The following is a 26,907-nucleotide window of genomic DNA, read 5'->3' as shown; positions in this document are numbered from 1 at the left end:
CCAATATGTTTTACATTTAATATTGCAATATTGCAAAGTGTTCAGAGATTGGAAACCAAGAAGATGGAATTAACCCTAAAAGAAAAGACAGATACTGATAGAAAGGGCAAGAAGAGGGAAATGAGCAATCATCTTGCAGTAGCTATAGTCCAGCTGAGCACCAGCCCAGCTCCTTGGCTATCCTACACAATCCAGACTGCATTTTCTGAAGTTTGCTTAAGAAATAACCAAGAACTGTTTAGGCTATGGTGCAGAATTATCCCTTCCTTCCTTCTCTCTCTCCCTCCCTCCTTTCTAGAAGAGTGTTTTGGTGACATTGTTTTACTCCTATTGAGTGGGGTGCTGAATTGTTGCATGTGTTACAAAGCAGCGAAGGAGAGCCTACAGCTTCCTATCTTTCATTTTATAAATGAAAAGATGGCAGGCAAAAGAAAATCTAATTCAGTCCTGTTGGAATAGAGTATGATCTTAATTACACAAATGCAAACGAAATCCCAGTCTGTTCTGCTATGAACAAATTAAAACATCTTGATCATGCTTTTCATTTATCCCTGATGAGCTTATGAACTGATGATATATGGAAAGCACCATGCAGTGAAGAGTATCTGGGAAATGATACTTTGGATTCAAAAACAACATAAGGGAATGATGTCTATTAGCTGTGGGTGGAAGAATTTATCTCTGTATATAATTCAGTTTCAAACCACAATCAGCTTTCAAATCAAAGGTCATTCTAATAATTATTTTGATATGTTGGAATTATTTGGAATATATACATACACACACAAGCATTTTTAATTCCGTCCTCTCCAGATATTCTAAGATTCCTAAGCCATGCTACATGGGAATTCTGCAAAATTGTATCCCAACACATCTGGAGAATTTTAAATTAGAGAAGGTTGTTATAGAGCATTTCCTAAAGGATCATCCATATTCATTTTATCTTGTTTTTCTTTGCGGGGGGAGTTGGATACAGAAAAAGTTGTATTATACTACAAAGAAAAATATTACTCTTTGCAGGTATTTTATCAGTATGTATGGGTGCTTGGAAAATATTTGTGCCTTGGGAAAAACAGGTAGAGGTTCAAAGTTCTGCTGTCAAGCAGTTATTCATTATTAGAATAGAATAACATTATTCATTATTAGAATAGAATAACAGAGTTGGAAGGGACCTTGGAGGTCTTCTAGTTCAACCCGCTGCTTAGGCAGGATTCCCTACACCACTTCAAACAAATGGTTATCCAATCTTTTCTTAGAAACTTCCAGTGTTGGAGCATTTACAAATTCTGAAGGCAAGTTGTTCCACTGATTCATTGTTCTGTCAGGAAAATTCTCCTTAGTTGCTTCTTTCCTTGATTAGTTTCCACCCATTGCTTCTTTGGAGAATATTTTGACTCCCTCTTTTTTGTGGCAGCCCCTGATTATTACATTTATGTAATGAGAAATATAGACATAGCCGCAACATATTGTGTTTCCCCAAAAATAAGACCCTGTCTTATATTTTTTTTGAACTCTGAAATAAGCACTTGGCTTTATTGCCATGCGCTCAAAAGCCCGATTGGGCTTATTATCAGAGGATGGCTTATTTTGGGGAAAACAGGGTACTAATGAAAATAGAATTTTGAAGACCTATAGATACAGAATATATTGTGTTTGAAATAGAATCAGTACTTCCAAAGTGATTTATATACTATTATATGACTCTAAACTGGGACGCGGTGGCTTAGTGGGTAAGACGCTGAGCTTGTTGGCAGTTCAGCGGTTTGAATCCCTAGTGCTGCATAATGGGGTGAGCTCCCGTTACTTGTCCCAGCTTCTGCCAACCTATCAGTTTGAAAGCACGTAAAAAATGCAAGTGGAAAAATAGGGACCACCTTTGGCCACGGAGATGTCTTCTGACAGCGCTGGCTCTTCAGCTTTGAAATGGAGATGAACACCACCTCCTAGAGTCGGGAACGACTAGCATGTATGTGCGAGGGGAACCTTTACCTTATATAACTCTAAATTCATAAATGTCTCTGCAACTAATTTTCAATATTTGTATTAAGATAGAGTAACATTTTTAAGCTTTCTGAGGTGAAGAAATATGAATATCTCCAAATATTTACATAATTTTGTTCTACTGAAAATAATAATAATAATAGTAATAATAATAGTAATAATAGTAATAATAGTAATAATAGTAATAATAATAATAATATCAGAGTTGGAAGGGACCTTGGAGGTCTTCTAGTCCAACCCCCTGCCCAGGCAGGAAAGCCTACACCATTTCAGACAAATGGTTATCCAACATTTTCTTAAAAATTTCCAGTGTTGGAGCATTTACAACTTCTGCAGGCAACTTGCTCCACTGATTAATTGTTCTAACTGTCAAGAAATTTCTCCTTAGTTCTAAGTTGCATCTCTCCTTGATTAGTTTCCACCCATTGCTTCTTGTTCTACCCTCAGGTGCTTTAGAGAATAGTTTGACTCCCTCTTCTTTGTGGCAACCCCTGAGATATTGGAACACTGCTATCATGTCTCCCCTAGTCCTTCTTTTCATTAAACTAGGCATACCCAGTTCTTGCAACCGTTCTTCATATGTTTTAGCCTCCAGTCCCCTAATCATCTTTGTTGCTCTTCTCTGCACTCTTTCTAGAGTCTCAACATCTTTTTTACGTCGTGGTGACCAAAACTGAATGCAGTATTCCAAGTGTGGCCTTACCAAGGCATTATAAAGTGGTATTAACACTTCACGTGATCTTGATTCTATCCCTCTGTTTATACAGCCCAGAACTGTGTTGGCTTTTTTGGCAGCTGCTGCACACTGCTGGCTCATATCTAACTGGTTGTCCACTAGGACTCCAAGATCCCTCTCATAGTTACTACTATTGAGCAAGGTAGCACATATCTGGTACCTGTGCATTTTGTTTTTTTGTTCTAAATGTAGAACCTTACTTTTTTCACTGTTGAATTTCATTTTGTTAGATAGTGCCCAATGTTCTAGTCTGTCAAGATCTTTCTGTATCTTGAGCCTATCTTCTGGAGTGTTGGCTATTCCTGCCAGTTTGGTGTCATCTGCAAATTTGATGAGTTCCCCATCTATCCCCTCGTCCAAATCATTGATGAAGATGTTGAAGAGTACTGGGCCTAAAACAGAGCCTTGGGGTACTCCACTGCATACTTCCCTCCATGTGGATGTAGTTCTGTTGAGGACTACACATTGAGTGCGGTTGGTCAGCCAGTTACAAATCCATCTGGTGGTGGTGCTGTCTAACCACATTTTTCTACTTTATCTAGTAGTAGGTTATGGTCTACTTTATCAAATGCTTTACTGAAGTCGAAGTAAATTATATCGACAGCATTCCTCTGGTCCACTAATTTTGTCACCTTGTCAAAGAATGCAATAAGATTAGTCTGACATGATCTGTTTTTGACAAACCCATGTTGGCTTTTGGTTATTATTTTGTTTACTGCTAAGTGTTGGTGATTCATTGCTTGATTCTCTTTTCCACAATCTTCCCTGATATTGAGGTTAGGCTGATCTGAGGAAACTATAGCACATAAAACTGAAAATAAGCATTTAAACTGATGCAGACCATTGCTATATCTACTCCAAACTAATTGTTCACTGTGATTTTCCTTTTTTCCAGACCTGCTGCTTGTAATATTTTAACTATTATTTTAAAAGGAAAAGATTTTTTATGCGAGGGTTCATTATTTTGGGAACATTTCCTTCTTGGCTGCAAAAAAGGATGTCAACAGTTCCATCTGGGATGTTAGTCTTTTATTTCTTTTGCTTAATTTGAACTAGGATGCATATCAGAAGAGAAAATATAGAGCCACCAATGGCATAGACTATTGTTTTCAACCTTTGGAATTTTAAGATGCTTAAAGTTCTAACTTTGGGAACTTAAAAATCCCAGAATTCCACAGTTAACATGCTGATTGGGGAATTCTGGGAACTGAAATCCATGCACCTTAAATTCCCAAGGTTGTGATAGAGTAGACTGTTCTAGATCCTTTTCTTGAATCAGGATATGATTCAAGAAAATGAATGAAACAGGATAACAGGAGAGCAAACATCACATTTACTTCAAAAACAAGGCATTTGTTTACAGGCAAGATGTTGGGACATGGCCAATTGCAACATCTTTCCTTTGCATCCTTGCCAAAATGTGTTTCAAGATGGATTCTGATGGGAATAGAAGTCAGAATCATCCCTAGCAATTATATTTACTGGCATCTTCTCGCTATGTGCCTCCTCCAAATCTTTTGATGCATATTCTCCTTTAAATCTAAAAACATTCTTCCTCTGTGAAAATAGGGGCCATTTTCAAAGTGGAAACTACTATTTGGAAATAGGTTTTTCATTTGACTTTGCATTTTGAGCTTCTTTTTAAGCCCTACATGGCTTGTAGATATGAAAGTCTGTTCTTGACTTTGCATTATCTGAGGACAAGCTCACTGCAGTTCCTGCAGGATTATGAGAATGATGAGAGAGAAAAGCAGGGCTGCTTCCCTAAGAGACCATTAGTTCTTTGAGAAATACAGGAGGGGTGTTTTTTTTTACTTCTTTGCTTTTTAAATTAAGCCACTTTTTAAATGAAGTAAACAGTGGAAGGGAGGGAGGGAAGGGAGGGAGGGAGGAAGGAAGGAAGGAAGGAAGGAATTTTTTTCCCAACTAAACCTTCCACAGCTCCCACCTCACCCTATCCCAATCCTGTCTTGGACCCTCTCTTCTCTTCTCTTCCTTCCCCTCCTCTTCCCTTTTCTGATTGATAATAAATGTACAATTTGAGGAGAACTGCCATATTTTTCTTTTGGACAATAAACTTTTATTATAAATTACAACCTATATTTTGATCATCGATATACTTTTTTTTTGCCTGCACTGTTTTCATTATCATTATCAAGAAATTCCACAAATCTGTTTAATAATTTTGAAATTATGTGTCCTATTTAATTTAATTTAATATTATCCACGGGAAATATACTGTTATTTTGATAGCGTTTTGAAATATCTCTTCTGAAGTTTGATGAAGGCAATAATATATAGGCCTAGGGGCATCATTAACAGCTTTTAAAAAGAAAGAATAGAAAGATAAAATTGAACATGCTTGAAGATAAGTGATCATTTCAATTGAAAGATGCAATATGTTGCAACTATCTCAGGAAAAAAAACAATATGAAGTAATATGTTCAAGAAATGTAGATGCAGGAGCCAGTTTGATCTAGTAGTAAGGCAACAGACTAGAAACTGGGAGATTGTGAGTTCTAGTCCCACTTTAGGCATGAAAGCTGACTGGATGACTTTGGGCCTGTCACTCTTTCTCAGCTCAACCCACCTCACAGGATCGTTTTTGTGAAAAAAATAGGAGGACAAAGGGGTATTAGGTTTGTACACCACTTTACGTTATTTATAAAAATAATGAAGACAATATAAAATTAACTAAATGCTTATAATATCAGCCAAATATTGATGGGCATACATATTTTAAGTTTCTTTGGTGGTTAAATTCTGATGCATTGTTTTAAAATAATGTATCAATATATGTCACTCTAATATAACTGCTGGTAGAGAGCCTGTAATGTCTAGAAAGTATAGCACTCCCATAGATACAAACTTAATACGGATCCAGTATGCAAATGGAACCTTTGTCATAATGAAAAGGAAAAACTAGAGTAGACATATGAAACAATCAACAACAATCAGTGATTAAAACCAGGATTAATTCCAGACCAACAATCAAACATTAAACAATAGCCTAATAAAGGAAATACTAAGAACATTTTCACGAACACTGACAGGGCAAGCCACTTGTATATAAACAGAGAGCAAACCCCATTTCCTTCTAGCACCAATCATATTATAATATAATATAATAACAGAGTTGGAAGGGACCTTGGAGGCCTTTTAGTCCAACCCCCTGCCCAGGCAGGAAACCCTACACCATCTCAGTCAGATGGTTATCCAACATTTTCTTAAAAATTTCCAGTGTTGGAGCATTCACAACTTCTGCAGGCAAGTCGTTCCACTTATTAATTGTTCTAACTGTCAGGAAATTTCTCCTCAGTTCTAAGTTGCTTCTTTCCTTGATCAGTTTCCACCCATTGCTTCTTGTTCTACCCTCAGGTGCTTTGGAGAACAACCCGACTCCCTCTTCTTTGTGGCAGCCCCTGAGATATTGGAACACAGCTATCATGTCTCCCCTAGTCCTTCTTTTTATCAAACTAGACATACCCAGTTCCTGCAACCGTTCTTCATATGTTTTAGCCTCCAGTCCTCTAATCATCTTTGTTGCTCTTCTCTGCACTCTTTCTAGAGTCTCAACATCTTTTTTACATCGTGGCGACCAAAACTGAATGCAGTATTCCAAGTGTGGCCTTACCAAGGCATTATAAAGTGGCACTAACACTTCACGTGATCTTGATTCTATCCCTCTGTTTATGCAGCCCAGAACTGTGTTGGCTTTTTTAGCAGCAGCTGCACACTGCTGGCTCATATCTAAATGGTTGTCCACTAGGACTCCAAGATCCCTCTCACAGGTACTACTATTGAGCAAGGTACCACATATACGGTACCTGTGCATTTTGGTTTTTTTGCCTAAATGTAGAACCTTACTTTTTTCGCTGTTGAATTTCATTTTGTTAGATAGCGCCCAATGTAACAAAATATTACCTGGTTGGATAATGAAATGTCTGCAAGACAACAAACTCAGCACTAAAGACCAGTGGTGAAATTCAAATCTTTTTACTACCAGTTCTGTGTGCATGGCTTGGTGGGTGTGGCAGGGGAAGGATACTGCAAAATCTCCATTCCCTCCCCACTCTGGGGCCAGCAAGAGGTGGCATTTGCTGGTTCTCTGAACTACTCAAGATTTCTGCTACCGGTGCTCCAGAACCTGTCACAACCTGCTGAATTTCACCCCTGCTAAGGACCCCACAGATTATAACCTTTTTAAAAAGTACATGTTCTTCATAATTAGTCAGATTATCTCTTCATATAAAATCTAAGAGATTGTACTTTGTAAAAAACAATCCATCATATTTGACAATAATCTCATTAACAACCAATGCTTTCTATACAAAAAAATGGAAAAGCCTTTACTGAAATAATAGCGTGCTTAACAAGGCACTCTGTGAAGTGAAACCAGACAGAACTTTGCATTTCCTTTGCACCATCCATATTTTCTAAGTAGCACTTTAATGTAAGATAGTGCAATTTGATGGCTCCATAGATATGACAAACCGGTTTGCTGAATAGTGGTATAGGAGAAGATGCAGCAACATGCTAGAGCTGAACTATACCCTTCTACTGGAATGAGAAGAAAATGTGTCCTTGTATATGAGTGATGGGGAGCATCAGCTCCTATAGATGATGGCCTCAGCTAAGCAGAGTATGAGATGAGCTATAAAGCATAAAGATATATATTTAGAGTGACACCAAGGAAGCAAACACTCTGCATTGTTAGTACCCAGTATTGTTGGGGTATTTCTTTTAGTTTTAGATTGATAAGTTATTACTTTTTTAAAAGCTGGGATCATTAGCAAATATGTTTAATGTGCATATTGTTTTAGAGCTAAGATTATCTTGTAATTACTTTAGCATTACAGAAAAGCTCACACACATGAGTTCTCTGTTCACATACATTTTAATGCCATGCATTTTATTTGAATGTTTGCCAAATAGCTTGTCACAAAGCCTCCATTTGGTTCTAGAAAAGGAGCCAAACTAAAAAAATCACAGAACAACCAGGAATTAACTGATGCAATTGTTACAGTTCATATATCAGTACCTTAGAACAAGGGTCTCTGACCTTGGCAACTTTAAGACTTGTGGACTTCAGCTCCCAGAATTCCTCAGCCAGCTTTGCTTTAAGTCCAAAGTCTTAAAATTGCCAGGGTGGGAGACCCTGCTTTAGAATATCAATTGATATAATTAAAGTCTATAAATATTGTACATTAGTCAGAGTACAACAAAGAAGTTGGAAAGTGATAAAAATCTATAGGATTTTTAGTATTTTTTTTGCCCTTATTCTCTTTCTCTCTTTTTTGCATTCTTTGCTTTTTATGGTTAATTTCTAATATGTGCTGTTCCAATTGTACAACTTTGGGAATTCCTTTGTTTACTTATATATAATATTTATATGTCTGTATGTAATATAGAATAATATAGAATATAGAGTAATATTATTTTTTGCTTTCTCTTTTATCTTGCTGGTTCTCTCTCTTTTTATTTTAAAAATGATTAATAAACAAACAAACAAAAAGCAGTACAGTTAGTATCCTACTTTTGAATATCCCCTAAGTATCTAGTTGTGGGAACAGATTGGTAGACCAGATAAGTCTTTGATCCCTTGTAGCAGAATTCTGATGCTTAGACTTTTTTTACATTTATCTCATTGTCTTGTGGTGACCCAACAGTTGGATCACCCTTTGTGACAACTTTCTTAATGACAGTGACCAGAAGCTTTAGACATATTTTTAAGATAATTCAACAGTAAAGATAAAGATAACTTTTAATAATAAATTTTATACTTTGAGTCAAGCAGGAAAAACTTAGAAAAATGAGGAGATATTCCCCATCCTTAACTTTTTGTAGTATGGACCGCTACAGAACAAGTGAAAAGAAATAAGTTGGTTATTTTAATTGAGGTTGGCAGTGTAGAAATGGAATGAATGAACGAACGAACGAATGAATGAATGAACATATCTCCCATAAAGAATCTCCAAATTAATTAATAAAGCTGTATCTCTTACTCAGCCAGCCTTATTGCACTGCATCTTTTTTCATAGATTTGGAGATGAAATAATATGTATATTTTGCAAAATTTATCTGCTTATCTTTTCATTCCTCCTGGTTTATTTTCTTTGCCTGGTTTCACTCTTTTCTTGTAAAGTATGTGTAGTTAATCTCTTTAAAATGCAACACACAATTTCAAATAAATTATTTTCACTGTTCTATTTCTGTGACATATGCAGCTATGTAGTTAATGAATTTTGGAAATAGCTTTTTTAGTGAACAGACAGCTTTTGTCTTTGCCTCTCACCCAGAGGGGAAAAAATCCCCATCAGTTTTGAATTCTGATGTAACCTTTTTAATATGCTGTAAGTTTCTTTTGAGAAGAAAAATGTTAAATCAGATTTGGTCCAAAATGTGTTAATGAAAAGAAAAAGTGAAATGATGCATTTTTTGTAACCTAATTGTAAAGAGGTAAAATAGATGCAGAAACAACTATAAGTCCATACTGCCATCTAGTGATTTCAGAACAATTAATGAAGTTAGGATTTTTTTAAAAAACAAAGTGGTATTACCATTCTAGATATAAAAAGCATCTTACTTTGTTTTATTTTTAAAACTTTGCATTTTTGGTATTATTTTCTTTCAGATATTGTATTTAATGTACTATATTGTACATAAATATGGGAATTTATTTGCCATCTCCATATATATCCATAGAGTTATATAGTTTTATTTTTCCTCTAAAGCATGAGGAACAAAATGGCAATGGTCCAAATTAGTGCACTTTCAACTTTGAAATATGAATTAGACTTTTTAACTTGTGACACAGCTAATGCAATCCACTTTACTTGGCACCACCTATTAATAATTTGGTAACGCATGATGTTTTAATTGCAGCAAAATCTCTTAGAGTATTATTGAGTTGTAGAACTTTACTTGTGCTTTGAAATTATTTGCAATGCATGAGAGCAGGTTCAAAGCACCTTTGCTTAAATCAGTGGTTCTTAACCTTTATAGTGCTGCGACCCCTTTAATACAATTCCCCACGATGTGGTGACCCCTTTAATACAATTCCCCATGATGTGGCGACCCCAACCGTAAAATTATTTTCATTTTGAATTTATCGCGCCTGAAGCCATATTAGCTAGCGATCTGAACTGCTTGCGATTGCCTTGAGGACGGAGGCATCCTCCCCTATTAAGTTTATCGCGTCTGAAGCCAGATTAGGCTAGTGATTGGAAGTGATTGCAGCTGGCTTGAGAGGGAGACATCAGAGCAAAGATTTCTCTCTTTTTTAATTCATCGCGCCTGAAGCCGAATTCGGCTAGCGATTTGAAGATCCTGCAGCTGGCTTGTGGAGTCAACCACTGGAGCGCGATTCTCCGACTCGCAAGTATACTTCCCATATTTCCAATGGTCTTAGGCGACCCCTGGCAAATCGTCATTCGACCCCCAATGGGGTCCCGACCCACAGGTTGAGAACCGCTGGCTTAAATCATTAAAGAAGCGATATATTTTTTCCATATTTTTATTCTTTAGAAGGCGTCACAATATCATGTGTATTATACAGGATTTATTTCAAATCATCAACCATCCAAATGGGTTATTTGGGCCCTAACAAGATTTTTAAAGCATTAGTAAGTTAAAGGTAAAAGTTCCCCTGGCACATATATACTAGTCGTTCCCGACTCTAGGGAGTAGTGCTCATCTCCGTTTCAAAGCCGAAGAGCCAGCGCTGTCCGAATATGTCTCCATGGTCATGGGGCCGGCATGACTAAATGCCAAAAGCACACGGAACGCTGTTACCTTCCCACTAAAGGTGGTCCCTATTTTTCTAAAATTAGTAATAAATGTTATTTTTAATAAAAAGGAATTTTATTGAGCTGCTGTGGCACAGTGGTCAGAATGCTGTACTGCAGGCTACTTCTGCTGCCTGCCGGCTGCCTGCAATTTAGCAGTTCAGATCTCACCAGGCTCAAGGCTGACTCAGCCTTCCATCCAAGGTTGATAAAATGAAGAGCCAGATTGTTGGGGAAAATATGCTAACTCTGCAAACCGCTTAGAGAGGTCTGTAGGGCTATATGAGTCTAAGTGCTATTGCTATTATTATAACTTCATTACAGAAAAATCAAAGCATGTCAATTATTTTATTCCTTCCTAATTTCCTTTAACTAACATATTGTTTCCTTCCTATGTAATTTGACTAAATTATCTAACCACTTGGTGTTTCAAAGCAGTAGGCTGCAAAGGTTGTTTTCCATTTAAACAGAGAAGCAATAATACCAATTTTTAAAAGTTTAAATTCTATGTAGCATTTAATTTGCCCCAAATTATAGTCTTCTGTGAAAAAAATGAATATAAATTGTTTTAGATTAGTTTTCATGATAATTGTGTAGAAATTCCAGTGAATTATTTCCATATCTGGAGTACTCTATTTCTTAGTGTATTCCTTATTTTATCCAAGATAGAAAATGTAACTGATAGACCAATTTTAGCTAAAAAATTTAAAAGGTCAGTTAAAGTAGCTAGAAACAGATTTTACAAAGCAAACAGATTAAAACAAAAATGCCTACCAAACCATTTCAAGATTGTGAGTATTAAGGAATAACGACAACCTGGAAATGAATTTAATATTGTTTTGTTTAAAAATGTAACCAAAAAAGCAAATTTCCAGCAATAGCTAAATGCCCCAAATTTTACTACATGTTTCTCTCTCAGGAGGTGCTGTATCTCCATGTGAGATGTACATTGAAGCTTTGGGACAAAATGAGGTGCCTGCGCAAGCGATCCGCTGTATCCTTTCTAGGAGTCCTTGTCATTTGCTTGTTGTTCTTGAACTTATACATTGAAGATAGCTATGTCTTGGTAAGTAGAATATTATATAGAATTAATTGCTCTTTAATTGCACAGGATAGCAAAAACAAGCAGGCTTTCTAAACAAAAGCAAATAAAGTGCAATAGTCCAAAGGAAGAAATGAATTCGTTTGGATAATGTAAAGTTTGGCTTCAATTTGCATAACCGATTCGGTTCAAATTTTCAGTTGATGTTCTGTTTCTAATTGCAATTAGTTTGTCCTGGATTTTTAAATATTCTTAGTAAAGCCCTTCCAAATCATCATCATCTTTTAACGGCCCCATAATCCCTTGCGGGGTGGAGTCTGGGTAACTGAATGGAGCTAGCAGAGTCTTTAATGGCCAGATGCCCTTCTTGTCGCCAATGCGGAGTTTTGTTCAGCAGATACATTCTCACTGTGCCCAGAGAGAGAAATATCTAGCTTTATCTAGGATTGGACTCACAGCCTCCTGATTGTGAGATGAGAGCCCCACCTCTGGTGAGAGCCCCTAGGCCACTTCACCACTCCAGCAAAGCCCTTCCAAATCACTGAATTAATTTGGAGCCATCTAATATGAAGGTTTGATTTAAATTGTCAATCCATTTTGGAAAGGCAATTCCTTTCAGAAACTTGGTCAAAACTTCAAATCAAACCTCTGTGCAATGCTAGAAAGGGGGAAAAAAGCATTTATACAAACTCCTTGTTTAACAACTACAGTACATCAGTTAGTAACTGTTTGAAGATAAATCAGTAATAAACTGTAGTAAAACAAAAATCATTTTCTGATGAATATGCAGACTTGATGTCGTGTCCCACTCCTCCGCTGACGGCCGGGTCAGGGAAATCCGAATCAGGTGTGCCTCTGCAGCTCTGCCAAAGTCCTAGCAAAGTCTTCAAGGCAGGCAGGAGACCAGAAAGTGACTTCAGCAAGATATGTTTAGACTTTGCCTGACTCAGAGAATGCCAGAAAGCAGATCCTTTATATAGGCCATGGGGTGTGGCTCCATGACTCAGCACTTATCCAGGCCTGCCCCTCCCTTCCTTCTGTTGCCTCCGCCTATCAAGTCTTCTGACGCGAGGGTCACTCCAATCGGCAGCTGTTGGTAATTGACCTTCCTCAGGCTCACATGCTGTGGAGGAGGGGGAGGGGTCTAGTTGCTCCGTTTGCCTGGGCATGGAGCCTGTTATGTATTCATGTTTGTACCTTTAAATATTTGAGCGGGAAATCAGCACGTTGCTGATTGGACGAAGCCTCCAGTAGAACTGTATAAAAGGAGAGGTTTTTCCCCCAGCCTGTCGCTGGGTTCACCCTATATTAAAGAGCTGTTGTCACTACCCTGGTCTCCAGCCTCGTTACTTCCGAACTTAACATTGGCGGCGAGGTGGGATCTCGAGGCTAAGGAGAACCAGAACCGAGCTGAAGCACGATGGGCCGAACCCAGCAAACTCAGGGCAGAAAAGCGGAGATGGCCAGTTACACTCCGCCCGCACCGTTTGACCCGGCTAAGGAGAAATGGGGAACGATATGACCCGTTTGAAAGCTTTCTAGAAGCCAACGAACTGCAAGGAGTTCCAGATAACCGCAAAAGGGCTTATTTCTTAAGCCACTGTGGTCCGGAGGTCATTGATATCGCGGAAGCCCTGGCAGAGCCAACGCCGTTGCAGTCGGTGTCATGGCCAACTCTACAGACTTTACTAAAAAACCACTTCGCACCAACGCCGTCCAAATAGGTGCGGCGGTTTGAATTCGGAGAGCGAAGGCAGATGGAGGGCGAAACCATCGGTGACTACATGGCCGCCCTAAGAAAAGCGTCCAAGGACTGCGGATACCGCGACCTAGACGAGGTGCTCCTCGAGCAACTCATCCGAGGTGTCAAAGACATCCCTTTGCGGCGGCTGCTAGCAAAGAGCAACCTAACGCTGGCCACGCTCTGGACGAAGCCAGAGCACATGAAATGTCCACCCAAGCGGCGGAGACACTGCAGAAGCCTGTCCCACCAAAGGCGGCGAAGGCAACCCGGTGCACCAGGAGGAGGTTCAGACCGAATCCGACGGTGAAGATGAGGAAGGGGTCTGCCGAACCGAGAAACGCGACAAAGGGGACAAAGATGAATGCGGGAGCTGCGGTGGTCAACACCAGCGGCAACGCTGCAAGTTTAAGGACGCAACCTGCCGGCGGTGTGGGAAGAAAGGGCACCTAGCTCAAGTTTGTCGAGCGGCCCAACCTTCCCGCCGAAAATTCAAATCGGCCAATCAAAGCGCGGAATCGGCAAGGCGACCCGCGCTTGGCTCAAACAAAAAGGCGCGGATTCAACCAAACAACTGTGGTCATAGGCGCGCCTCGACCAGTGGAGAAGAAGATCTTCACCAAGCCAAAATAGAGAGTGCGGTGCGGCTTGAAGTAGACACGGGATCAGCGATCACCATCATGTCCTGGGACACTTTGGCGAAGTCACTGCCGTCTGTCGCGGCGCCACCTGCAAGCACAATGGCTACGAGTCCACGACTACCAGGGAATCGCATCCCTGTTCGAGGACCACCTCCGTCCGAGTCGAGTACGGTCCACACAAGAAGACCCTGCCCATCACGATCGTCGAAGGAACTCTGCCCAGTCTGTTGGGACTAGACTGGTTTCGTGCCCTGGGCATGGGAGTGACTGGCATCTACAGAAGTGACTGTAACCTGAAAGACATTCTCTTTAACGAGTTCGAAGATGTGTTCAAGGACTGCCTGGGCAAGTACAAGGGACCCCTATTTCCTTCAACTTAGACCCCAGGTAGCCCCATTAGGCTTAAGGCGAGGAGAGTCCTTTGCCCTAAAACCAAAAATCGATAAGGAGCTGGACAAGCTCATAAATCAGGGGATTTTGGTGCCAGTCGATCACGCAAAGTGGGAGACGCCAATCGTCACCCCCATCAAACCGGACGGGTCAATTAGAATTTGCGCTGACTACAAGGCGACGCTTAACAAAGCCTTACAGAAAAGCGCTTACCGGTTCCGTGGTGCAACACTTATTGCACTCTTTGGGGCAAGGCAAGTCTTTGCAAAGTTAGACTTGGCCCAAGCCTACCAACAACTGCCCGTGAGCGCCCGCTGGCGAAGCCCAAGCGATTGTAACGCACAGGGGGCCTTCAAGTGCACCGATTGCAATTTGGGGTTAGTGTGGCACCAGGGCTGTTCAAAACCTAATGGAGCGACTACTGCAGGGGCTCCCAGGGTAGTTCCTACTTGATGATGTCCTAATTTCAGGGAAAACATGGAGGAATTGGGGAGCGGTTAAGAAAGGTTTTGGGCATTTTCGGACAGCGGATTAAAAGTCAAGGCAAACAAATGCCAGATAGAATTGAATCCGTCGATTTCTTGGGCTACGGATAGACAAGAAAGGAATTCACCCCACTGAGAGCAAGGTTAAGGCAATTAGGAAGGCTCCAGCGCCCAAAAACAAAGCAGAGCTGCAGGCATTCCTGGGATTGGTGAATTTTACGCGGTCTTTTAAAGAACAAAGCAACCGTTGCGGAACCGCTGCATAGGCTCTTAGGAAAAAATACTGTTTGGTCTTGGGGAAAGTCGGAAAATAGGGCTTTTGAAGCAGTAAAGAACCTGCTCTCAAGTGATAGCCTGCTCATCCAATATCACAACTCATTACCCCTAGTGCTGGTTTGCGATGCCTCCCCCTATCGGGTGGGGCTGTACTCAGCCATAGACTTCAAACGGCACAGAAGCCCCTATAGCTTTTACTCTAGAACGATGTCCTCCCAGAGAGAAACTACAGCCAGCTAGATAAAGAAGCACTAGCCATTGTGTCAGGGGTTAAAAAATTCCACGAATATGTCTTTGGGCGGGATTTTGAAATCGTGACTGACCACAGACCGCTACTAGGGATACTGGCTGGCGACCGCCCAACGCCTGTGGCACTTTCGCCACGACTGACCCGATGGACTATATTCTTAGCCGCTTATTCGTACAAGCTGCAGCATCGACCAGGAAAAGAAGTGGGGCATGCAGACGCTTTAAGCCGATGCCCACTACCAGGGGCAATCGAAGACCCCACTCCGGGAACGCCTGTCCTACTTATTGACTCTTTGGACTCTGGCCCAGTCACATCTAAGGAAGTGGCTCGGGCATCATACCGACATTATGTTAAGGACTGTACTCGGTTGGGTACAGAGAGGGTGGCCGCTGCGCGGTGAGCAGTTCAAGAATTTGTTAAAAAGCGAGATGAGCTCTCGGCTCAAGGGGTGCCTGTTATGGGGTGATCGTGTAATAATTCCTGATAAATTAAGGGAAAGGTATTGGACCTCCTCCACGAGGTCACCCAGGGATCGTAAGGATGAAGGGTTAGCTAGAAGCTATGTGTGGTGGCCACTCATGGACGCAGAGATTGCTGAGAGGGTAGGGAAATGCCAGGCTTGCCAAGAGTCCAGACCTCTACCCCCAACGGCCCCAGTCAGGAATGGGAAAAACCCCAAGGGCCCTGGTCAAGAATCCACATTGATTTTGCTGGCCCTTCCACGGCCAAACGTTCCTAGTGGTTGTTGATGCATTCTCTAAATGGTTGGAGATCATACTCATGAAATCCACTACGGCCGAGCAGTAATCGCAGCCCTCGCCACCTATTTGCAACTCACGGGTTGCCGGACACTCTGGTGTCCGACAATGAGCCTCAATTCACGGCAGCCCAGTTTGAAGAATACCTGGCAGAGGAGGGCATCCGACATGCCCTCTCTGCACCTTTCCACCCTCGTCGAATGGCCTTGCAGAGCGTTCCGTCCGGAGCGCTAAGGAGGCATTGTCCAGGCTCAAGCCAGGTGACTGGCAAACAAAGATAGACTTTTCCTGGCCGTTCAGCACAGAACCCCAAGCACGGCCACGGGAAAAGCCCAGCCGAATTACTAATGGGACGGAAACTCCGATGCCCACTTGACCGTTTGAATCCCATTACACACCAGAGGGTTACAAGGGGAACTAGAAAAGACAAGGAAATGAGCATAGGCGACGGGTGTGGGCCGAAACTATGGGGCGGCCCTAGTTGGTTCGCAGGACAAATAATAAAGATAACCGGCCCAAAATCGTACGTGGTAGAGCTACCAGACAACCGAGTGTGGAGGCGCCACATAGATCAGATAAGGAAACGAATAACTGATCAAACCGAACCAAATGAAACAGATCATGACCAATACCAATTTGAATTCACAGCTGACAATGACCTGGGGGAGGCGCAAGACTTAGCTGAGGTCCCAGAGTTCCAGCGACGCCATCAGGTTCCCGAGGAAAAAAGCAGGGACAGTTTCAAAAGTAATCCAAGGCCGGATGGCCAAGAAAAAGAGTCGGCCAATAACCCGGGGCCCGTTGGCTCAGAGAAAGAGCTGGGAGGAAAACAGCCCCTCCGACCAGCTCAAAACACCACCAGAACTGAACCGCAGGTCAGAAAGAACTAGGAGACGCCCAGGTTATTTGCGTGACTACGTCGAAAAATAACATGTAAATAAGTATGTAAATAGAGGCAAAGTGTTTTCTGGGAGGGGAGGAGTGTTATGTATTCATGTTTGTACCTTTAAATATTTGAGCGGGAAATCAGCACGTTGCTGATTGGACGAAGCCTCCAGTAGAACTGTATAAAAGGAGAGGTTTTTCCCCCAGCCTGTCGCTGGGTTCATCCTATATTAAAGAGCTGTTGTCACTACCCTGGTCTCCAGCCTCGTTACTTCCCGAACTTAACAGAGCCAGAGCTGGGGGCTGGAGATACTTGCTCTTCTTCAGCCTGTCTGGCCATGGAGCCAGGGCTGGGGCCGGGAGATGCCCCCTCCTCAGCCTGTCTGGGCATGGAGCCAGGGCTGGGGCCGGGAGGCATGCTAGGACATTCTTCAGCGTTCGGAAGCAGATAAGCAGGCCCCGGCTGTGGTGAGATTGGGCGAGACACAACACTCATAACCAAATTTCTATGCCTGACAGTAGCGCATGCTGGAGTCACAGTGATGCTGGCATAGCTACATGAGAAAGCTTTGCCTAAATTAGACGGTAGCAACTAGCAATCTTCCCAGTCTCCCTTCCTCCTCTCTCCTCCCTCTGGTCACATGTTAACTTAGCAACCATTCTGCTCAGCAACAAAGTCACAGGAACAGATTACAGTCACTATATGAAGAAAGGGTGTACTGACAAAAAGACAAACTGAGACAAATGCAACAGTCCCTGTTAGAACCTTATTCCTGCATGAATTGTTGAGTACATCAGGAACAGCAAATCTATATAGTGCTAAAACTCTCATTCCCGTAACTTGAACTGGGTGAAACAATGCATCACAGGGCAACAATTTTTGAACCAAGGTACCTGTAAATAGGCTAACTTAGATGCGCATCCAAAATCCAGGACCCAAAAGGAATGAAATTTGGGGAAGTTGTGTCTGCTTCGGGGTTGCTGGTATGATGCTCATTTTGAACATTCCATGATATTTCCCAGTTTCCAGCCATTGCTGCAATCCTATGTCCCCTCCCATACATAGCAGCAGTCACTCACCTGGGAAGGGAAGATTTCTAATGCTCCCTTCCAGCTTCCTAGAAGAAATTTCAATGTGGAAGCCAGCAGGAAGTCAGAAAGCACTTCTGCTCCCACTACCTTGTTTGCTCTCCTGTGGTCATTCAGTTTCTCTGCTAAGATAAGGAAGCATCTCTGAAAAGATGGCTCAGCAAGTCAGGGGTTGTCTGGTATCACCCTAAGAACCCATGTTCAGTACAATGATAGTTACTATTGGTTAGATGTGGTAGCACTGTGGAAATAGAATTCCACATTATGTTGTAAAGATGCTCTTCTTTCTCAGAAACTGGATTCCTTCAAAAAATTTCAGCCGCAGTAAGAAATATCAGGGCAAGGAACATATAAATTGCTTTCAGGCTTAGCTCAAAAGTTTGTCTATACCACCATACTATTTTTGACAGTATCTAGCTAGATTTCGCTGTGAGCCAAAGATATGGAATTGATGGGTAATAATTTGATGTTCACATCTGTACAGTCAAAAATGACTTCTGTCATTGCTTCTTTGCTTGGGAGACTTCTAAAGAATCTGGATTTTTAGGACCATTTCCCTTAATCAAAATAGCTTTTCCAACTGACTATATGATTCATGTTCGATTTGACACACATTTACCACTGATAAAATATTCCAGTTTCAATCACATTTTTTTAGAAATAAGGAAACGCCCTCTTTAGCCATTTTCAGTCCACTAGGCTTTTGAAATATGGCTTCTTCTAATGGCATTGTTTGCATTAAAACATTTTGTAGGATTTTATTTATTCATACTCCCTCACTTGTGATTAAATTTTGTCTGGCTTACACCATGTTTTTGTCACATTCATTGATACCCACTTTGATTTACTAATTATTCAAGATCCTCCTGTTGCTTTCTATTTGTTGCAGTTTATGCTATTTCTGTTTTGCTTGTTTTCAGATCTTTATGTGAACTTCCCAGATGGCATGATGTCTTACACTTAATTTGTCTTTTTTTTTAATAATAAAAAGGTTTGTCCCTCATTGTTTCTTTCAAAACAAAGCTGATACATTTAATTGCCAAGTCTCAGCTTTGCTTGTCTAATGCTCTTGAAATTTGTAAGGCCCTTTTGGCAGTTGCATTTAGATATATTATGAAACCAAGTTTTTGCTGACTTATAGATGAGAACACAAATTATAGGATAAGCAGGCAACAAGCAGATAAAGATTGAGAATGTCTATTTTGCTTTGATGTTTTTCATCACCTCAAAACTCAATTTCATAAGTAATTTTTGATTGACTCTGAATTCACATTTAACAGCAAAGTACCTTTAGGATTAATCAGATCAGCTTTTATAGTTTCCATAAAGCTACCAACCTATCAAAATTCAAATATCAAAATACAGAGACATTGTTTCCTACCAATTTTACAAACTTTTTTTAGAAAAAGAAGAAACTCTCCTACCTTTACCAAATATTTCTCTGCAATGTTTCTTCAAGACAAGCCACATCCAGCTGTGAGACATTATGAATCAATGATATTATGACATCATTGTCATTGTTTCTACAAAACATTACTAAAAAATTAAGCTAAATATGATGTTGGCTCAGTTATAGCTCCCAGTAAACAGTGTGTTTTTCCTATTTCTATTATCATACCATGTGAACAGGAATTCATAGCTTATTGATGGGTTAGTTTTGTGCTGCAACAAATCTGTAAACAATCCACAGAGGTTCAAGGCAAGAATGCATTAGAAAGGATATGCAACAAATCAGGAATTGGCCAAATGATTACCCTGTACATCTGCCTTGTCTTTAGCTTATTCAACAAACCTTGGTTCAAATAATTCATGATTTTATTTTCATTTGTAATACAGTGTGTAAGTTGACCTTTATCAAGCTTTTGATTTCTTTGTTTGTTTGTTTGTTTTGCTTTTTTTCTCCTTGTGAGCAGAGCTCTCAGCATTTCTGATTTCCCCATTATATCATTTGTCTTCTGATTAATGAAGAAGATTAATGATTTCATTATGTTTTTTCCAAAAGGTTTTGTATTCAAAATCCAAAAGCATAGGAAAACAACAAACATTTTAAAACTCTCCAGGTGTACTTAGATGTTAGTCCTCAGGACCCTGAATGAACATGTGAAAGTGATTGAGGCAGTGATAATAAAAGCACAACACAGGTTAGAATGACCTTCCTTTGGAGGCCAGAGTAGTGTTAATAATATTTGCCTTTTGTACCAGATGAAGACCTGGTTTTAATCATTCACTTAGGATTTATGATCCATCACTGCTTCTCTGGCACTGAGACATATGTAGTATATATTTCACTTTAGTTCATTATGCATTACACTTAGTCCTATTGTTTTGTCTTAATTAATATATCCTATAATCCTTCAGAGAATGAGCAGTTTATAAATAAGTAGAGAGGTAATGCCAAGGAAAAGTGAATGTAGACACTTTGTGTTAGACTAGAGCTGAAAAATGTCTAGCCAACCCTCCTCTCTTCCGCTATCAACGGAGTATTTACCTCCTTCTTTGGTGAATACTAGTCACCTTTTTCAAACTGACTCAGAGAGAGGATAAGAAAGAAGTTCAGTTTGCTTTGTCATCTTCTCTTGGGTAAGGTATAGGGAAAAATAAATTGGCACAGGCAGCCAAGAGACAGAGGAGGAGGTGAGAAGTCACACAGCTGTCAGAAGTTGGAAATAGATTGCATTACAGCTGAGACTTCTCAAAAGATGCAGAAAATATGCAAGGAAATTGACTTCTTCAAATTTTCAGCAGTTATGCAAATTTCTTTTCCATGTTTCTAGACATGTGCTATGACTAAAGCTGCTTACCAGCATTAGCCACATTAAGCTGCCATGAAAAAAGGGACAAAAATCTCTATTTCAACGCAATGTAACAAAGTAGTTTTTCCATGAATATCCCCTGATAAGTGGAAAGGAATGCGAGTAGAGGAAGCCTAGCTTTGAGATGCATTAAAGAAGACACTTGTACAGAAGAGATATATGAATCACAAGGAAGCATTGTTCAAATTGCCAAATTTTGTATTAGTGATTATTTCAAAAATAATCCGAGATCCTGGCTTCTAGCCTGATTTCCAGGAGGAGGAGAAAGGAGATTATACAACAAAAGTATCATATTATTCTCTTTTTATTAATCTACAGTAAAAAGCCAAGAGTATGTTGAGCATTCTATCTGACTTAGTTAAATGAAATATTAATTAACATTCAAAATATCCACGCATAGTAAAGCAATAACAATAACCATATCAAAAAACAACATCTTGATTTATGATTATTTAGCTAAATAATGAAATATCGACTATCATCTTCAGACCTTTAAGCTCACCAAGCAGGGCTGGCCTAATGATATATTTTTAATCGAGGATTTTAGTGGGGGTTTTTAAGGGGATTAATCTATTTTATAATTTTTTTACTTATTAATTTTAAATTTCTCAGCTTATTGAATCAGATTTTTAATGAATATTGTATTTTAAACCTTTTTGATATTTATATTTTATTTCTGCTGAGTCTTCGGAGAAGGGCGGTATAAATATACGAAAAATAAATAAATAAATAAATAAATAAATAAATAATAAATAAATAAATAAATAAATAAATAAATAAAATAAATCCAGAGATGGTTTTGAAGGAGAAAATATGACCACATCAAACTGGAGTGAACTCATGGGACTTCCACATTAAGACATTCATGTTGTTTTAGTATGACATGTTAGGCAACTGAGCAGACTTCCTTCTGTATCAGCTGTGCCATAAGAAGAATTTTCAAACTTTCACTTTCAAGTCTAAAACACTGGAGTTCCATGCAATTTGTAGCCAATCAATTTTTCCATTTACAGGAAGCTCTTATCTTGCCTATCTTCTAAACTCAGAGCTTTCTGGCAGATAAGACTTTATCCTTTAGCCTAATTTAATCCTAGAAATCAGAAACTTACTGGTTTTAGAATCCCTTGATTTTCCCTCGTTATACAAACTTAGTCACTTTCATAAATCCACTAAAACTTTCAATTTTTCTCTACTAATATAAACAACATCCACTAACCTCTTTCCTATAATTTTGGGTGCAACTGCTGGAAAAAAGCAGTAGGCTGCAGATTGAGATATATCCAGTTAATGCCTAGATAGCTAGATAGATAAACTAAATTTTGACTTCTGGCAGACTTGCTGTTCTTATAGAGGGAGTATTATTGACTCCTGTGATTACCTGCCACTGATTCAAAGGGATCAATGTTAATAAATGTGAGAGCTGGTACAGTTCCAAGCAGACAATTCAGTCTGTTACAAAGCAAAACAATAGATATCATTCTTCTCAAACAAAAGAGATTCTAGCCCATTACATTTTGGAGTATTTAACACTACTTGCTTTGTCCTTTAGAGTATTTGCTAGTTTCACACTTGAGTAGTATCTATAAGAGCCTATATATAGGCCTGAACATATCTGACATAACATGATATATGGCCTGTTTTGGTGCTGGAAAACATAGGAAACATTATATATGTGTTAAACATGCCCGTACCTGGATTGGATATAAAGTAAGATTGAAGCAGATAAATAATACAAGATATTGTTTGGATTGCTTCCTTCCCCTTCTTACAATAGTTATGCTGTGTGTCTTTTATTTTGTTTTTCTTTTCTCTTGCAACTTCTAGAATGGAGATAAGCAGTTAATCAGAGATACAGCAACACATCAATTAAATTCCGAGCGGTATGTTCACAGTTTTAAAGATCTGTCCAACTTCTCAGGATCAATAAATGTTTCCTATCGCTATCTGGCTGGCACACCTTTACTAAGAAAAAGTAAGTAGCAGAATTCTTCCATTTTCTTAACAACAAATAGGGTTTTTATCCATTCTAAATGTCACAAAGAAAATGTGGCAGATGTAAGTTCATCAGCTTTTTAGAGGGCAATGAAAAAAGCTTCAAGTTGCCATTAAATTAATAAGCTCCTTTTCCACAGAACATAAAAAGCTTATATGCAACTCAGAAGAAGAGCTCTGTAATCTTGCTGAACTGGGGAACACCCTTTTGATCCATCTAGAATTTTACCTTTACATGGTATAAAAGTAAAAAGTCCTCAATATGAGCTCAACTCCTGGGGGACCCCTGGACTGCTTGCCAGCTGTATTGAAGTAATTTGTCATTGCTTTCTTCCAGAAGAATGTTTCATATTTTTTTTACTTTCCCTGCCTAGTTTATTTCTCTGGGGTTCATTGGTTAATTCAGGTACTAACCAGAATTAAACTTACTCAACTTCTAAGTCTAGAAAAGATGAGTCAGATGTTCTCTGTCTCTGCTGTAGTTCAGATATAGGAGAGCTCTGCCATTTCCCTTTCAAAAGTGGGATATCAAACAAATAGAGCAGCTCTGCTTTTAGAAGTTATGACATTTTTCATAGATCTGAGAATCATTTCTAATATCCCATATTCTCATTAAGCAGCCAACAGCAATTTTGCTCATATATTGCTCCCACAAACTACCTGATCATACAGGTAAATTAAGGGAGAAAAGCTAGTTTACACATTGCAATAAGTTATTTTTTTAAACCAAAAATAATTGAATCAACCTCAACTTGCTAGAATGTGCTGAGGCATAATTATGTTTCCATACCATCATGAGTATGGAATTCTAAAATTCTAAAGCAAAAGCAAACAAATCATATTTTGGCCCAGGTTGCAAAAGAAAAAAAAAATGGGGGGAGAGGGACCTACCACATCATTCCATTTCTCTCTAGGATCCAGAGATTTATAAATGGGTTTATGCAATCTGGAAGTCTAAAATGAAGCTATAATTAATAATCCATTAGTACATTGTATTGAGAAATATTTAATCCAAAAGACATATAATGCAATCAAATAATCCTTTGATAGTCCATATCAACAGTTAATAGTTTCAGACAGCATTCTTAAACAATTACAGTCCAAATGCTAACCCAGAAAACTTGAGCTGTGAACCATCTATGGGGAATGAAATTACATTGAAAAAAAGAGAATGCAAGTTCAAAGAAAGGAAGTAGTGGAATTTTAGAAGTGATCTTCTTTAATGGAACATACAGAGAATTTAGCCATAGACTGAGTAAGTAAAAGCAAGCAAGCAAAGAAATATATAAAAAGATGTGGTTTCTTGCTACAGCAGTGAAGAAGAAAAATCCTGAGGCTTATTGTTATAACAAAGAAAGAAATGTACAGAGGTAGTATTAAATTTCTTGCTACAGCAAAAAGAAAAAAAGTAAAGATTTTAAAGATGTAGCATTACATTAACATCACACACACATATTTAGATGCTAAGCAGGGAACATTTGAGCATGCTGAAGCTCACAGCTTAACTTGGAATCTGAGAATAAAAAGAGGTTGCATTCTAGGCAAAAAAGCTAGAAAAGCCTCTAATTAATGAGGAGAGAATGGGAGAAAGATAAAGAGAGAGAGAGAGAGAGAGAGAGAGAACCTTTTCTATCAGTGCTAGGTAACCTTTCCCCATACATGGACATAACCTTATCTTTCTTTCAGGGATTTCTGTCCTGAGGCACAGTGAGTGGCTACCTAAGAAAAATGGAAGAAATAAAAATGATAGAAATTAAAAGAATATCAGGAAATGATTGGTTTTGCCAGCTGAGTTCTTTTATGTCTTTTCTCCTGGCATGAACAAAGGATTACAAAAGACATTGTTAGTTCTGGCTTCTTCAAAGAACTTGTTTGGGAAGAATTCATTGTTAGGACACATTCCCAAGAAGACATTTTCCTGCTCAGTCTTTCATTGCAGTTTCAGAGTTCAACAATCTTTGTCTGCCCTTGGAATTAGGTGGCTGTTGAGGAACACCACAAATAGTTTAACTTAATACTATTTCATTTTCATTTCTGGATTACATGAGAGATGCAGTTTTCTACCAAGGTCCTCTGTTTATCTAAAGATAGAATGATAACCATATTTAAGATAACAGTTGCATTCTAGAAAGATTTAGTGTCATCAAAAACCTGTGATGATGCAAACATACAGTTGAAGTTGACAGGCATATCATCTAAAGTAAAGTTATTTATTAGATGCGATGCAAAATATGTCATAAAAATATACCATCAGCAGAGGACTCTTAATAAAAATCTGGGATCAATTTTGTCCTGATAAATCCGAACTAGCAACATCTACAGATCTCCAAAGAAATACAAACATACAATCTGTGTAACTATGCTGTATTTTAATAATGATAGCTATAGCTTAGAAATAGCCAAAACTTTGTAGAAATTAAGGGAATTCTTAATTCTTCTTTGTTTCCAGGCTCCTAAAAATAGGTTTTTGTTTGTTTGGATGAGCATGAGGAACCATCCCCAAGGTTCAGTATCCACATTCACTACATGGTAATTTTGATACAACAGCAATTGCTTTCTCTGCTTGTTCAAGAAGTGGCTTCAATTCTCCTAAAATGAGAAGGCAAAGATACTAGGGTGAAATAGAGAAGATATTATTTATAAAACTGTTGAGTTTGGTGTGTTTTTTTTAATTCATTTTATTTATTTATTTGTCAAACACAACAGTATATATAAGTATAAGCATGAAATAACCATACAAATTGGATACAATCAAAGGGAACATTAGGACAGGAACGGTAGGCACGCTGGTGCTCTTATGCACACCCTTTACAGACCTCTTAGGAATGGGGTGAGATCAATAGTAGATAGTCTTTGGTTAAAGCTTTGCGGATTTCGGGAAGAGACCACATAGTCAGGTAGTGCATTCCAGGCATTAATAACTCTGTTACTGAAGTCATATTTTCTGCAATCAAGATTGGAGCGGTTCACATTAAGTTTAAATCTATTGTGTGCTCATGTATTGTTGCGATTGAAGCTGAAGTAGTTTTCGACAGGAAGGGCATTGTAGCAGATGATTTTATGAGTTATACTCAGGTCATGCGACGGAGTTCTAAATTTTCTAAACATGCCAAGTTATACTCAGGTCATGCGACGGAGTTCTAAATTTTCTAAACCCAGGAGTTCAAGTCTGGTGGCATAAGGTATTTTGTTGTGATTAGAGGAGTGGAGAACTCCTCTTGTGAAATATTTCTGGACACGCTCAATTGTATTAATATCTGAAATGAGGTGCGGGTTCCAGACAGGCGAGCTGTATTCGAGAATTGGTCTAGCAAATGTTTTGTATGCTCTGGTTAGTAGTGTAAACTTTCTGGAGAAGAAGCTACACAAGATTAAGTTTACAACTCTTAAAGCCTTTTTGGCAATGTAGTTGCAGTGGGTTTTGGCACTTAGATCGTTTGATATGAAAACTCCAAGGTCTTTGACGGGGTGAAGGTCATCTACAAGGTAATGTCCATCAAGCTTGTATTTAGTGTTCTGATTCTTTTTTCCAATGTGTAAGACAGAGCATTTGCTGGTTGAGATTTGGAGTTGCCAAATTTTTGACCATTCTGACACAAAGTCCAGGTCTTTTTGAAGGGTAACCACATTGCTGGTAGTGTTAAATAGTTTAACATCATCGGCAAAGAGAACACAATTACTTATAATATTTATTTATTTTATTTATTTATTTATTATTATATTTGTATACCGCCCATCTCCCGAAGGACTCAGGGCGGTTCACAGTCAAAAAACAACAGGAAACATATAATAGATAAAAAACAGCTAAAAGAATAGATAGTTAAATTCGATTGATGCTCTAACTTTTAAATACAAATTTAAAACCTCATTTAAACCCCTTTTTTAAAAATCCCAATTTAAAACTACATTCAAGCTAGTCCTGCTCTTCGAAACAGCAACGTCTTCAGCTCGTGGCGGAAGGACTTGAGATCGGGGAGTTGACGAAGCCCCAGAGGGAGCTCGTTCCAGAGGGTAGGGGCCC

The 26,907-nt window shown here is 39.2% G+C and overlaps 1 protein-coding gene across 1 annotated transcript in view; it reads left to right on the top strand.

Moving 5' to 3' along the window:
* The window catches only part of MGAT4C (MGAT4 family member C), a 160,504-nt gene that overhangs the window by 130,996 nt on the left and 2,601 nt on the right, over window positions 1–26,907 (top strand). Inside the window, exons 5-6 of the mRNA XM_058191306.1 lie at window positions 11,444–11,590; window positions 22,719–22,866. Coding sequence (XP_058047289.1) covers window positions 11,492–11,590; window positions 22,719–22,866 — 247 coding nt within the window. The 5' untranslated portion in view covers window positions 11,444–11,491. The remainder of the gene's footprint in view (window positions 1–11,443; window positions 11,591–22,718; window positions 22,867–26,907) is intronic.

Source organism: Ahaetulla prasina, chromosome 7, assembly GCF_028640845.1.
Source record: "Ahaetulla prasina isolate Xishuangbanna chromosome 7, ASM2864084v1, whole genome shotgun sequence".
Taxonomy (NCBI): domain Eukaryota; kingdom Metazoa; phylum Chordata; class Lepidosauria; order Squamata; family Colubridae; genus Ahaetulla; species Ahaetulla prasina.
The sequence above is the reverse complement of the archived record's forward strand: the minus strand, read 5'-3'. Positions and strand labels throughout refer to the sequence as shown.